The sequence below is a fragment of the Camponotus vicinus genome, unplaced genomic scaffold (assembly GCF_025532165.1).
Source record: "Camponotus vicinus isolate PSW18456_S1 unplaced genomic scaffold, iyCamVici1.0 SCAF_2, whole genome shotgun sequence".
In the NCBI taxonomy this organism is placed as follows: domain Eukaryota; kingdom Metazoa; phylum Arthropoda; class Insecta; order Hymenoptera; family Formicidae; genus Camponotus; species Camponotus vicinus.
In genome coordinates, this window is record NW_028141956.1 from 7518064 (window position 1) to 7530073 (window position 12010).

Here is a 12010-nt window from a genome sequence, read left to right on the forward strand (position 1 = left end):
AAAGAGAACGCATGTATTATTTCGAGATTGGATAATTCAAGAACGACTTCAAATACGCGCGACGGGATTTCGTGAATATTCAGAAGTCCGTCGAGGGCTCTCCCGCTGGAACTTGGATTGCACTCCCCGGATGCCGCAAGAAGCGTCGACGTCGTCGTCGTCGTCGGGACACTCGGAGAAACGCGAGCGCGGCTAAGAAACGTTAATTGCGTCGAAGACGTCGGGACGCTATCACGGGAACAGCCGCGATGGTGCCAGCACCACGATTTTACAATGGACCGAAGGTGGCGGTGAGTCGCGTTTGGTTGGTCGGATTTGCTGACGTCGGATCGCGACTGCGATGGGGGAGTGTACCTACCTACTTATTTAGAATATTGCCGGCATACATCTGCATAAATTCAGCGCAGGCTCGTCGACATTCGCGTCGCACAACCACCAACCCCTCCCTCCGACTTACACATCTCGCGGAGACGCTCTTACGACGAGGGTGAATAGTCGGTCGACACATGGAGGTCGTACTTCTCTATCTCCCTTTCTCCTCTTCGTCCGACACCCCGTAGCCGCCATCAGTGTTTTCCGCGCTCGTAAAGAAATCCCTTGTGATGTTGCCTGAAAGCCTCCTTCCCCGGGCCAGCGAGGGGGAAAAAATAAAAATTCAAGGCGCGTCGCGCGTTATAGACGTATCTTCGACGCGTGGGCGTGTATTATCGCGCGCTAGAGAGAAAGATTAAAGTACGGCGAACGTGCTCGGTAACCGATGATCCATCCTCGATGGATGCGAACGCGCGCATTTCCCGCCACCCCCCGACACGTGGAAGGCGCGAGAGACAGGGAAGGTGGCGAGGTGTATAAATGAAAAAGAAACGATGCGGGGGAGACGTGGCGCGACGAGAAGCGGCGGGGGTGACTCGACGGTAATATCTATATTAGGTGAGCGAGAGAAGCGGGTATATATACGCCCGTTATATATGTATACGGGAATTACGCGAGCGCGGATGGATGGGAACGCGGATGTACGCGCGCGGCCCGTTCGCGCCGCAGGCTCTGTATACATATTCAAATTGAATTATACGCGCTACCAGACGCGTTGATTCGAAATCATTCGACGGCTTGGCATCTCCAAAACAAGCTAGTATCGCACCCCTCCGCGCCCGTCAGCCGCCCGTCAGCCACTCTCCGTGTGAGTTTCTACTCTGCAGGCCTGTCGTCCCCTCCATCCCGACTAATGGAAATTCTCGGCGAGAAGTTGGTTAAACGCATTCGCTTTGCATACGTATCGAAGCGCCTATTGCTCTATCATCTCGTACAACTTACGCGAGCGATATTTTGATGCAAACATCGTTTTTGTCGAATTTAAAAGTCGCGATTCAGTCTACCAATTTCGTTTGACGAAATGTAATTATACGAATTTGTTCCCAAATCGTAGAGATCGAAACCCGTCGAATTTGAATCTCCATTTGATAACGTAAAAAGAATACGATCTGAAAGGGAATACGTCGCGTAAAAAAAATCAAAATAAAAAATGCAGTAGTAAACGATTATTCGTGTTAAGATCGTAGGCGTATAAGAAGGAATGTTTCGTAAGGGCATATGTCAAGGCTCTCGCGCGACTGTATTCATTTCTCGCTGGTGAAAGGAGCGAGTGAATAAATTAAGAAGGCGCCTTGGCGCGGGAAGAGTAACGAATCTTCTGTCGTGTCTTCTCGTGTCGCCGTGGAAATTATTCTTCCCTTCCTCCTTTTCCCGTTGCTCCGACGCGCCTTTCCGCCATCGTTGTTTATCTCATTAAAGGAACGTGGAAAACGGATAATCCTCGGTTGACAAATCGCGCCTGGCGTCGACGGAGTCGGTTCTACGCTCGCTTCTTTCAGGAACGTAACTTTATCGCTGGTGAAAAGAAGAACGAACGGAAGTGTCGGGCGGAAAGGGGTTTTAGAGTGCTGGGCGACGACGCTGGGCGATGGATAGGAGAGTAACCGGGCCCCGGCGGATAGGAAGCTCCGCTGTAATGGACGCTTTAATTCCATAGGAGAATAAATTGCAATTTTTCCGACCGTGCAACGTCGGCTGTGGAACCGCGAGAGCAGCCGACCTCTCGTTAGCTGTACCAGTCGTGTCAAAAAAAATAGCGTGATTCAATTTGAAGAGTATACGCCGTCCCATGTTAAAATCTTGAAACGATCGGTTGACGGAATGACATTTAGCGACTGGCTAAATAGGAGGCTACTAACAGGAAGGACACACGTACGTGATTTCCTCCGATCTAACGTTGATTTAATTACGAAAAGCGATGAAAGGAATAATTTTTATTAAATTCGCGAAAATATTTCTAGCGTACTTATTTACTTATTTACGTTATGAAAGCTTTCTTCTCAATCGAGTTAACTTCGAATCGTGTGATAAGAAAAGACGAGATTGGATTAATCTGAATTTGATCAAATTTTCATCTTCTTTCGTCTATGTCGATTTTATGCTTATGGATGATTCATGCGCGAATAGATGTATTATTTGTATAATAGATATAGCATTGTTCAAATTAATATTCATTTTCGATCATTTGATGACTCAGTGCCGATCGAAAATAATTTAGTCATAAAACTTTGATTCACTGTTTCTTTCTACCCAAATACCTATTGAAATTCAATATACCTATTGAATTTTCTTTCTACAATACAAACAATATCTGGTATAAATTTTAATTGACATTAATAATACATTTACAATACACATCCAAAAATACAAATCAGAAAGAGGACAAGTGTGTCGAGTGTAAGAAAAATATCGATGTCATATTTTCACTTTGCTTTATATAAATTTCTGTTTAATTACATTTGCTTCGTTCAATGTTTGTTCAAATGAGCGCACATATTTTCTCATATTATATCAACGAAAACGGCGGAAAATTTTCAATATTTTAACCCGATTCCACTCAACGTTGTTAACACATTATATTCGAGCAACGAGACACAAACTCGGCCTTACGCCGCGCGCTCGACCTACCTATCTCTGCCAGGTTTGAAATGTGTGTACACGTCAGCACGCAGAAGAGCACCGCGTATGTGGATGGAAACCCATTTAAATTAAATTAATATTTGCCGTGCGGCCAAACGCGAGGTAACGCGATCGTACGCATGGTCGGACGGAGAGAGAGCGCGAGTCTGGGATTTCGATACCAAAATGCGAATAAGGCTGGCGCAATTATTTATGATAAACCTATACGCATTCGCGTACATTTGCCCATCGAGCGCATCATCATCCAGTGCCTTCTCCTCTCCTCTCCTCTTCACGGCCGTCTCACCTTTGTACGTACCCTTCATTCCGCGACCATTATCGTTGAATTCATCGTACATATATATTTATACATATATATGTATATATATGTGTGTGTGTGTAACGCGCATATATATATATATATATATATATATATATGTATGTATATGTATATAAATGATGGCGTTTACAATCAATGGCGAGCGAGAACGAGATGGCATCGGCGCGACGACCCTGCATCGGAAATTGCACACACGGCGTATCGACCCGACAGACACGGACGGACGAAATTTCGAGCGGGTCGCCGTGGAATCCGCGTGTCCTCTTTCGAATTCGCTCGTAGTACCGGCGAGCCCGAAATGACTCCCGATCCGTAATTACTGCCCCGCTTCGTTTCCATAAATGAGCCCCGGGTACGCCGCGCGCCGCGTTTACGTGTTATTTAGGGGCCGGGCGTATACATATCAGAATCCGTTTAAATACATCTCGTATTCGTTTCGCGATTCACCGCCACCACAACTCGCCCTCGACAGCCCGCGGGATACGCGTTAATGTAATTGCCGCGTATTTTCAGTAATATTCCTACAGCGTGCGCGCATTTTCCGATGCGCGCGAGTCTTCGCTCTGAAAATCGTGGCTTTAATACGCCGTATTTTGATATTAATTAGCGATAGTACGTAGCGTTCGCTCGGGTGCGCCATTCGGGGATTTACCACGTGATGAAATTCATTGAAGCATTACCAGGATAGCGTCTCATCGATAGAGCAGTCGAGCACGTCTCTCTCTCTCTCTCTCTCTCTCTCTCTCTCTCTTTCTATTATCTCTTTGGCACAACCGAAGATTTTAAGAATAAACTACTTCGATGGGCTCTTACAAAATTCTCTCTTTATTTTTTTGCGATGTCGCGAAGCATCGTTCTCGAGCGCTCTAGCCTCGAATCGATTTTATAATACGTTCGGTAGTCAGTAACGCGTAATGTTATTCAAATCACATGCAGATTGCTCCGTTATCGGCTACTTTTTCAATTACGACGTGGCGGGCTATAAAATGTAATGCCGACACCGGGAGCGAAACTTTTTCTCCAAGTTATCTCAGCCCGTGCCGAATAGCTATAAACTTTAAGTATGAAATATTGCCCTTGTGCATTTTTATACGGATCGCGATCGATTCGCGCCAAGTCGTGATTATGAGACACGCTGTATCCAATGAGATTCGTGTCGAATGTCGGATAACCGCGAGCATGCAACTTACGTATTCGATGGATAGATATTACAAAACATATTTCACAGCTCGATCATCCGTACCCTCGGTTGCGCTAAATTTTAGTTTACGAAATAACTTTATTGCGCGCGGAGAAACATTTCTCCGCGTATCGCGCATAGAATTTCAAGCGGATAACTTTTCGAGAATACGCAAGAATCGCCCTGAAAGAATCTACGTCCTATGCTACTATTTTCATTCCCACTAAAGCATCTCCCCTTACCCACGGAATGCTCCCTCATCCTTCCTCTCTCTCTGTCTCTCTCTCTCTCTCTCTCTCTCTCTCTTTCTAAAAGTGGTCCGACATTCATTTCGCGAGATGCAACGGCGGCATGCCTCGCTTTTCGCAATCTAATTTTCACCGGCGTTTAATCTTTGTGTACACTCCCCGGTTCGCGTGCAAGCCAGTCGCGCGAGTCTCTCAGGAAAGGATAGAGAGTGGCGGGCACGTGTAAGCTTTTTCAATATTTTTCGAGCCGTGCTATTACTCCCGCCTTGACAACGCGCCCCTACATCTCTTGCATGCTTTTCTTTTATCGTTTCCGTTGAAATCACATTCATCGGCTTTTCCACCGCGTTTGTTTTTATCGTTTCGCTGAAAATGATTTATTCGCGGGAAATAAATAGAATGGAGAATGAAACAATTTTGAATAGATAAATGTCAGCGGCTACAGCAAATTAGTCGCCAAATATTCGCCACATTTTCCTGCACGCGTCCCAATTGGTTATATCAAAAATATATTGCCGAGTTAATTCTTCGCCACAATTGCTCCGAAATTCATAAAGATTATGTCCCGTTATATTTTCGACATATATTTTCAACCAACAGTCACGTATGATAAATCAATTATTGGAATATAATAGGTTAATAGTCCTCTGTGCTAGATATAACTGCGGTTAATGAATGTACGTGCGTTTGCCGGCTTAATTTCGATCTATTTAAATTAAACATAAATTAGTTTGGCATTAATAATTACAGTTATTGCACATGTAAAGACACTTTATTGTATAAAATATATATATAATTTATTTTTACTTAGAGTGCAAGGTGCGGGAAGATGATTTAAATATCATTATATTTTAGAATTATTTTTACGCAAGAGCTAATAATATTGTAATAATATTGTAATAACTGCGATCCTGAAAAACGAAACAAAATGGATATATAAATTAAATTAACGATTAAATAAAATAAATTGTTCCTTGGCATTGTGTGTTACGTTTTTCTATCGGGCTTTTTATCTGTACCATGTTCTGAATTGCTGAATAGGATCAAAAAGATAATATGATCGCAATAGAAATTGTCTTTTTTCGCGAAAGAGAGAGAACGACCCTTTTCTATTTCTATCTCTCTGTTTCCCCATTAATGGAATCAAACAAACGGTCATTTTTAACAACGGAAGATCGAAAACTGTTGCAGTTGGGAAATGGATTCGATTGAAATTTATCTGGCATTGCTCTTTCGCAAAAAGCAGAAGTCCCCGAGATTCTGACTCTTCGAAAACATTTCGTAATGCGCATTGTACATTTTTACTGATTTAACTGTATGTACAGAACTGTAATGTACAGAATTGAAGTTTTCATAATAGTGCCAAACATGATACTCTGTGGCAAGTGCTTTTAAATGTAGTTATGTTCTATAAAGACAAGTAAACGAAAAATGAAATTAACGTAGCTTTTCAACTCGCGTTATCATACAACTCGAGTTATATAATTCTATTTACATTTATCGAGATCTTGTTAATTATTGATATAACGAATACGTTATCTATATACATATGTAGATTAACATATTTGCGTGGTGCGTGAAAATTATATTGTAAGTTCACGAGGTAAAATCGCAACAAATTATATAAAAAGCACGGATATATATTGCGAAAGCAGTAAGTCGCGGTCTTGTTACGCGTATGTATATGTATTCCACGTGTACGCACGACCATGGTCAACTAATGGACCTGTTACGAGCAATTCCGGTAGAACGACAATTGCGCACGGCAGTACAATGCGTTCGTATAAGAGTAATTCCGAATGAGCAATTCGATCAAAAATTACCTGCGTTTCGCGCTCGTGCACGTTGGCGGAATAATATTTAGCTTAAATTGCGCTCGACCAAAGCGCGCGTACGCATACATGCGTGAAGCGGCATTCAAACTGCATTTGCAGGATTAGAGTAGTCGTATCTGTCAATTGTGGCCTCGTCAAATCTTTTCTGCAAATCTAATTCTTCATCGCGAAAGCGACAAACTATCGTTCATTTCTCAGCTGCATCTCATCTCCGTTTTTTCCGCAAAAAAAAACAATTGCTTTTATCTATTCTTATAAAATTAGCTATATTTACTTTAGGAAATTATTTTGCTGTTGATTAAATTTATAATATAATTTATGATCACTTATTTTCTTATCTTTCCCTATTTGCATTATTTTAAGTTTATTTTTATAATTGTGCAAACTCTAAGATATTTTAAGTTATGAAAATTGTAGAGAGAAAGAGAGAATTAGAAAACTATTTTTAAAATTTGTAAAGCTTTATATAAACACCTATATAATATAGTTAGTTCATTATTCTCTTTGAAAGTAAAAGCTCCACACGAATCAAAGACATTTTAAAAATACTCCCAGGATATGGCATATACTATATGTTGCGGAATATCGCATCAACGTTTACCGCAATAAACCGCTATTATTTTCCAATACATTCCTTTTTAATGATCGATAAAGAGTATCACTTGGTGATATGCCATTTTATGATAGGATAGTCACCGTTTTAAAAACACTACAATAAAATGTCACGCGAGCCGCGAAATTCCGCAAACTCTCTCGGAATGGTAGCGCTTCGGATTAAAAAGTTTTTTATTGCGTGCGATGCGCTCCGGCATCGTAAAAGTATGTCTAATGATCTAGAAAGAGGGAGATGCCGCGCCGTAGCAAGTAGTAGAAGTCGAGTTTATCGCGTACCGGGACACCCGTAAACGTTCGTCGGACAGACATTTTTCGGTCGTGAAACGATCGTATAAACGCTAGCATTAACCCCGGCAGCGCAGAGATAAACATTCTTTTAACATCCCTCAGCTGGAAAATCACATTTTATTATTATCCATTAGTCTCGTATGGGATAAAATCGTTTCGATACATCGAGACAATCGAAAATCAACGTTTGGCAATATTCAATTATAAAAGAGACAAGACTGACAGCTCTCGCTATCGATGTCAATCGCTTGCCCATTTTCTCGCGAAATGTATGCTTCGTTTATTTTTATTCAAACTCTCAACTCGCGAAAAGAATTCTCATAAATGACGCATCGATTTCTCCCATCGGAGGGTCGGCACGATCGCGAAGTTCCGAGACCAATTTAGTACGACGACGATAGTCCCGCTGCAGATAGCGCAACTCCAGGCACCGTCCCTTTCCCAGGGATTCTCTTTTACGTACGTTTCTCTCTTTCTCGCTCTTTCTCTCCTGAGGACGCGCACGACATCGGAGCGGAGCGAAGCGCGGGGGTGGCGCGGTGCAGGTCTGACAAAGGAGCGCGTCACATCCATCCATCTTGCACCGGCCGTCTCTTTATTCCCGGGGTTAAAAGCGTAGCAGCGGAGGCAGTTTGGACTTCCCGCTGCACTAAATCCACTAATTTCGGTCACCGACTTCTAGCTCAGTGCATTCGTGCAGCCACTGCCGCCGCCGCCGCCGCGTCGTGCGATCGATGACGAGAGAGATACGTCGCTTTTGCCCGACGAGTATAAATTTCGCGAGTGCAATCAGATCGGATTTTTAACGTTAATTCGTAGAAGGCTGCGAGCGCCCGCTCAGGAACCCGATACAATTATCAGCCACGTTTTACTCCCGTTTCAATTGTTTTACGAGAAATGCGCGAATTCTTCGCTCTAAAATCCGGGATATTTCGCTCATCTCGATGCGATGGTCAAGCTCGGATCATTTTTGCATATCAAGATTTTTTTCTGGACAATCCGTAAAACTCGACGCGCGTAATACGTCATTCTTTTACATTTTACCTAAAATCTATGAAAACCATTTTAAACGACGGAAAGTAGACTAATGACCCGAATTGCGAGAAATAGACTAATTACCTTAGCAGAACCAACCTAGAAAGAAAATATCTGCGTAACCGAGGACTGCAATTTTCCTTTGCAAATTAACGTTTTCCATTCCGGTCGAGCAAGCGAGCGTAACTGTGAACTTTTTATTTAAATTTTAATACGAGAAACGTTAAAACGCATAATTTTTATGAACGAAAGGTTTATATGATTTTCTGCTGCTTTGTGATTCTTTATTAAAATATTACATAATTTTTGGTGTAAATAAATAATATCATTTTTAGTTAAATCTAATTTTGTCCCGTTTGTTAATTTTTCATATAGATATTACGTTTATATATGTTTTACCCTGCTGTTAACACTATTCTCTGTATAAATATCTTTATTACACATAAATTTAATAACTTTTATTGTACACGCAAAATAAAAATTTGTATAAAGATTTAGTATAAAAATAATTGCAAAAGAAAAAAAAGAGAGAAAAAGAGAGTGCTATTTAAAAATATTTTGTTCCAAATAAGCTGTAATAACATATATAATATATCTAAAACATTTTATTGTGAGATATTGGAAGATAATTACTATTTATGAAAAATATTTCATTTTATGATATATACATATATATCATATACATAGGCGAAAGGAGCGACGAAGCCTCAAAATACGTCTCAAAAAGTAGTCTTGTCGCGTGATCGTCGTACGATGTAGGGATAAAGGATAATTCTATTGTGAGCCGAGTCTAATCAGAGAATCTTGTGTGATCTTTTGTTCGCAGGTCCGCCAACGATCCTGGTGAAGCCGCAGTCGCAGCAGGTGAAGGCAGGCGGAATAGCAAGTTTCTACTGCACTGCGGAAGGGGCACCGCCGCCTCAGATACACTGGCGAAAGAACAACAAGAGAATTTCACGTAAGTCTGTATTTTCGCAAGTTTCTCCCTGTCTTTTCTCATCTCTTGGTTTGCGTCTGCGAATCCTCTGCGAATCGCGTCGTCGCCGCCCATCTATTGAAAGTGCCCAAGGATGCGTTTTTTGGCGCTCGTATTGCAACCTTCGTCTTCGAGGTCTTCGAGATCAGAACATGTGGACGTCGCGGTGAAAAAAAATGGACGAGATAAAAATTCTATCAAAATTAAAAACTTCTCTAACTCAGATTCTTCCGCTCTCTCGTTCATCCCGTCTCGTTCGTTCATTCCGCTGCAAAGTGCATTTTTCGTTTATCGCGTATCTCGCTTGCTCTCGGTCTCATTACGCTTCTTTTCGTTCAACCGAGATTTTTCCGCTAGCCGCTAACCCAGAAGCCAACCTCGTTGAATGCACATGTCACTTGACATCAAATTTTCTTAATGGATCTCGTCCACGAAATAGCTGGCGACAGCTCGACGTTGGAATACTTTCTAGCCCTAGTTACCGAGATAATAATTTCTCAAAAATGGTTTCAGGCATAACGCTCGAACTAATTCGCGGAATATACGTACTCGAGGGCGACGATCACAGATCGTTGTTCTCATTCGTGGACGACTCGCTAATCCGACGAGGAACATTCGACGAGATAATGGCCAGTGACCGCTTGTAACATTCTGGACAATTCGCGCGACGAGCAGAGAAGGGAGGAGAAGCGGGAGAGACGATAACAGGGGCGGGTCACCCGCTCACGAAATTTATACAGACGCGCGATCCAATTCCCATTCAATATTTCTCGGGCCGCGGAATTGGATACGAGAGACACACATACCCCCTTTTATTAGATTCCACAACGGCACAATTTTCGATCTTATATACCGCGGCCGCGTGTGAATCGTCCGCCCGTTGCTACTGCCGATCATTTTCTCGCGTTCCGATCGCGTCCGCCCGGTATTTTCTCGCCTTTTGTGACGTGGGAGTATTCCTTTTCACCAGGCGCATACGTCCGCCTCAATCTTCCGTCTTATGTCGACAGAATCCCAGTCTCGCTACGTGGTGCACCAATATGAAAATGGCGCTTTACTGCGGATCGAACCTGTCAAGCCAGGGCGCGATAATACCGTCTACGAGTGTCTAGCTGAGAACGGGGTCGGTGACGCTGTTTCGGCCGAGGCGACACTCACCGGTTACGAAGGTAAGTGATATTGCCGTTATATATTAGCATCCCAATTTATCTGCATCCCAGTTCATAAGCGAATATTCCATTTTTCAACGAAGAAAAATTGTATTTTCGAAACGAAAATTGCCTTATATATAATTAAGCTTTGCTTTTTAATTATGGTACCATATTCGAACAAGAATAAAAAAATGGATCGTTAATTTACAGTTCTGGAAATCTCATTTATCTGATTATTACCATTTTTCTTGCGCTTTTCGATTAAACAGCAAATATTGAAGTATTACGAGATTCAAACATTTTCTTTTTTTCACAGTATTTTACTTATAAAATCAATCATGTATTCAATCTGTACCATTCTTCGTAAACGCATAAATCTGTCTTATTTCCTTAAAAATCTGCGAATGTATATTGGACTATCTGAAAGTTATAAGAAGTTCTGCAATATGCGACGAGTCGCGCGAAAGTTTGCAAAGTATATATTACATCGAAGAATATATTATAATATAAGACGCTGTTATTAATTGCGATTAAAGCCTGGGAGCAAAGCAAGCACATAGATAATAGAATCCTTTACAAGCATGAAAGCATGCAGAGAGGATTTCCCAGAAATGGATAAAACGTAACAATTTTCATGTCACGGAAGCCGCGGAGAGATGTATCACTCAACCTTGTCGTGTAAAATTTTGCTTTTACGATGGCACCATATGAAAGAAGGAAGAGAGCGCCCTTATTTCGAAACTACATGCCTCAGCATAATTTTCGTCGGCAAGCTCGTGCTCAAAAGGACTACGTTATACGGTACGGTGAAAAGTTCTAGTTTTATCCTTCTAGTAGAGCGAGGAGGATAGTAGCGGTGCCGAGAGAGAGAGAGAGAGAGAGAGAGAGAGAGAGAGAGAGAGAGAGAGAGAGAGAGCGCACGGTTTTGTGTTCTATAACAAAGTCACTTGCCTTGGGAACAGTTTTCCTGGGCGATATCGCGCAATAACTATTAGCGCTATCGGGGACGTCGCGCTACGTTGTTTAATATTTAAAGGAAGCCTCCGGGACAGCTGCCACCGTTTGGTAATGTTTGAAGCTTTAAGCTTTCTACCCTGCAACGTGTAGTTTAACTGCGCCGCGTGGATAACGGCTTCGGAACTGTTTAGTGATTTAAACCTCGCTTAAATGTACGTTAAATCTGCTGACGTGGATAGATATATATTATTAATTTGTGATTTATAGTCGACAATCGACTCGCGGGACTGTGACGCTCGAATAAATCATTCTTTAATCGCTCTGCCTCATAAACTAATCTTGAAATTTTTCGATTGCGTTAGTACATTATAGAAAAGCAAAATGCATATTATAA

General features: G+C 42.0%; 1 protein-coding gene across 5 annotated transcripts in view; it reads left to right on the top strand.

Annotated features, from left to right (window-relative positions):
* The window catches only part of Lar (tyrosine-protein phosphatase Lar), a 261039-nt gene that overhangs the window by 137615 nt on the left and 111414 nt on the right, over positions 1 to 12010 (top strand). For all 5 annotated transcript variants that reach the window (XM_083091364.1, XM_083091368.1, XM_083091365.1 and 2 more), the window contains 2 exons: positions 9359 to 9490; positions 10519 to 10677. In XM_083091364.1, the coding sequence (XP_082947490.1) occupies positions 9359 to 9490; positions 10519 to 10677 (291 nt within the window). The remainder of the gene's footprint in view (positions 1 to 9358; positions 9491 to 10518; positions 10678 to 12010) is intronic.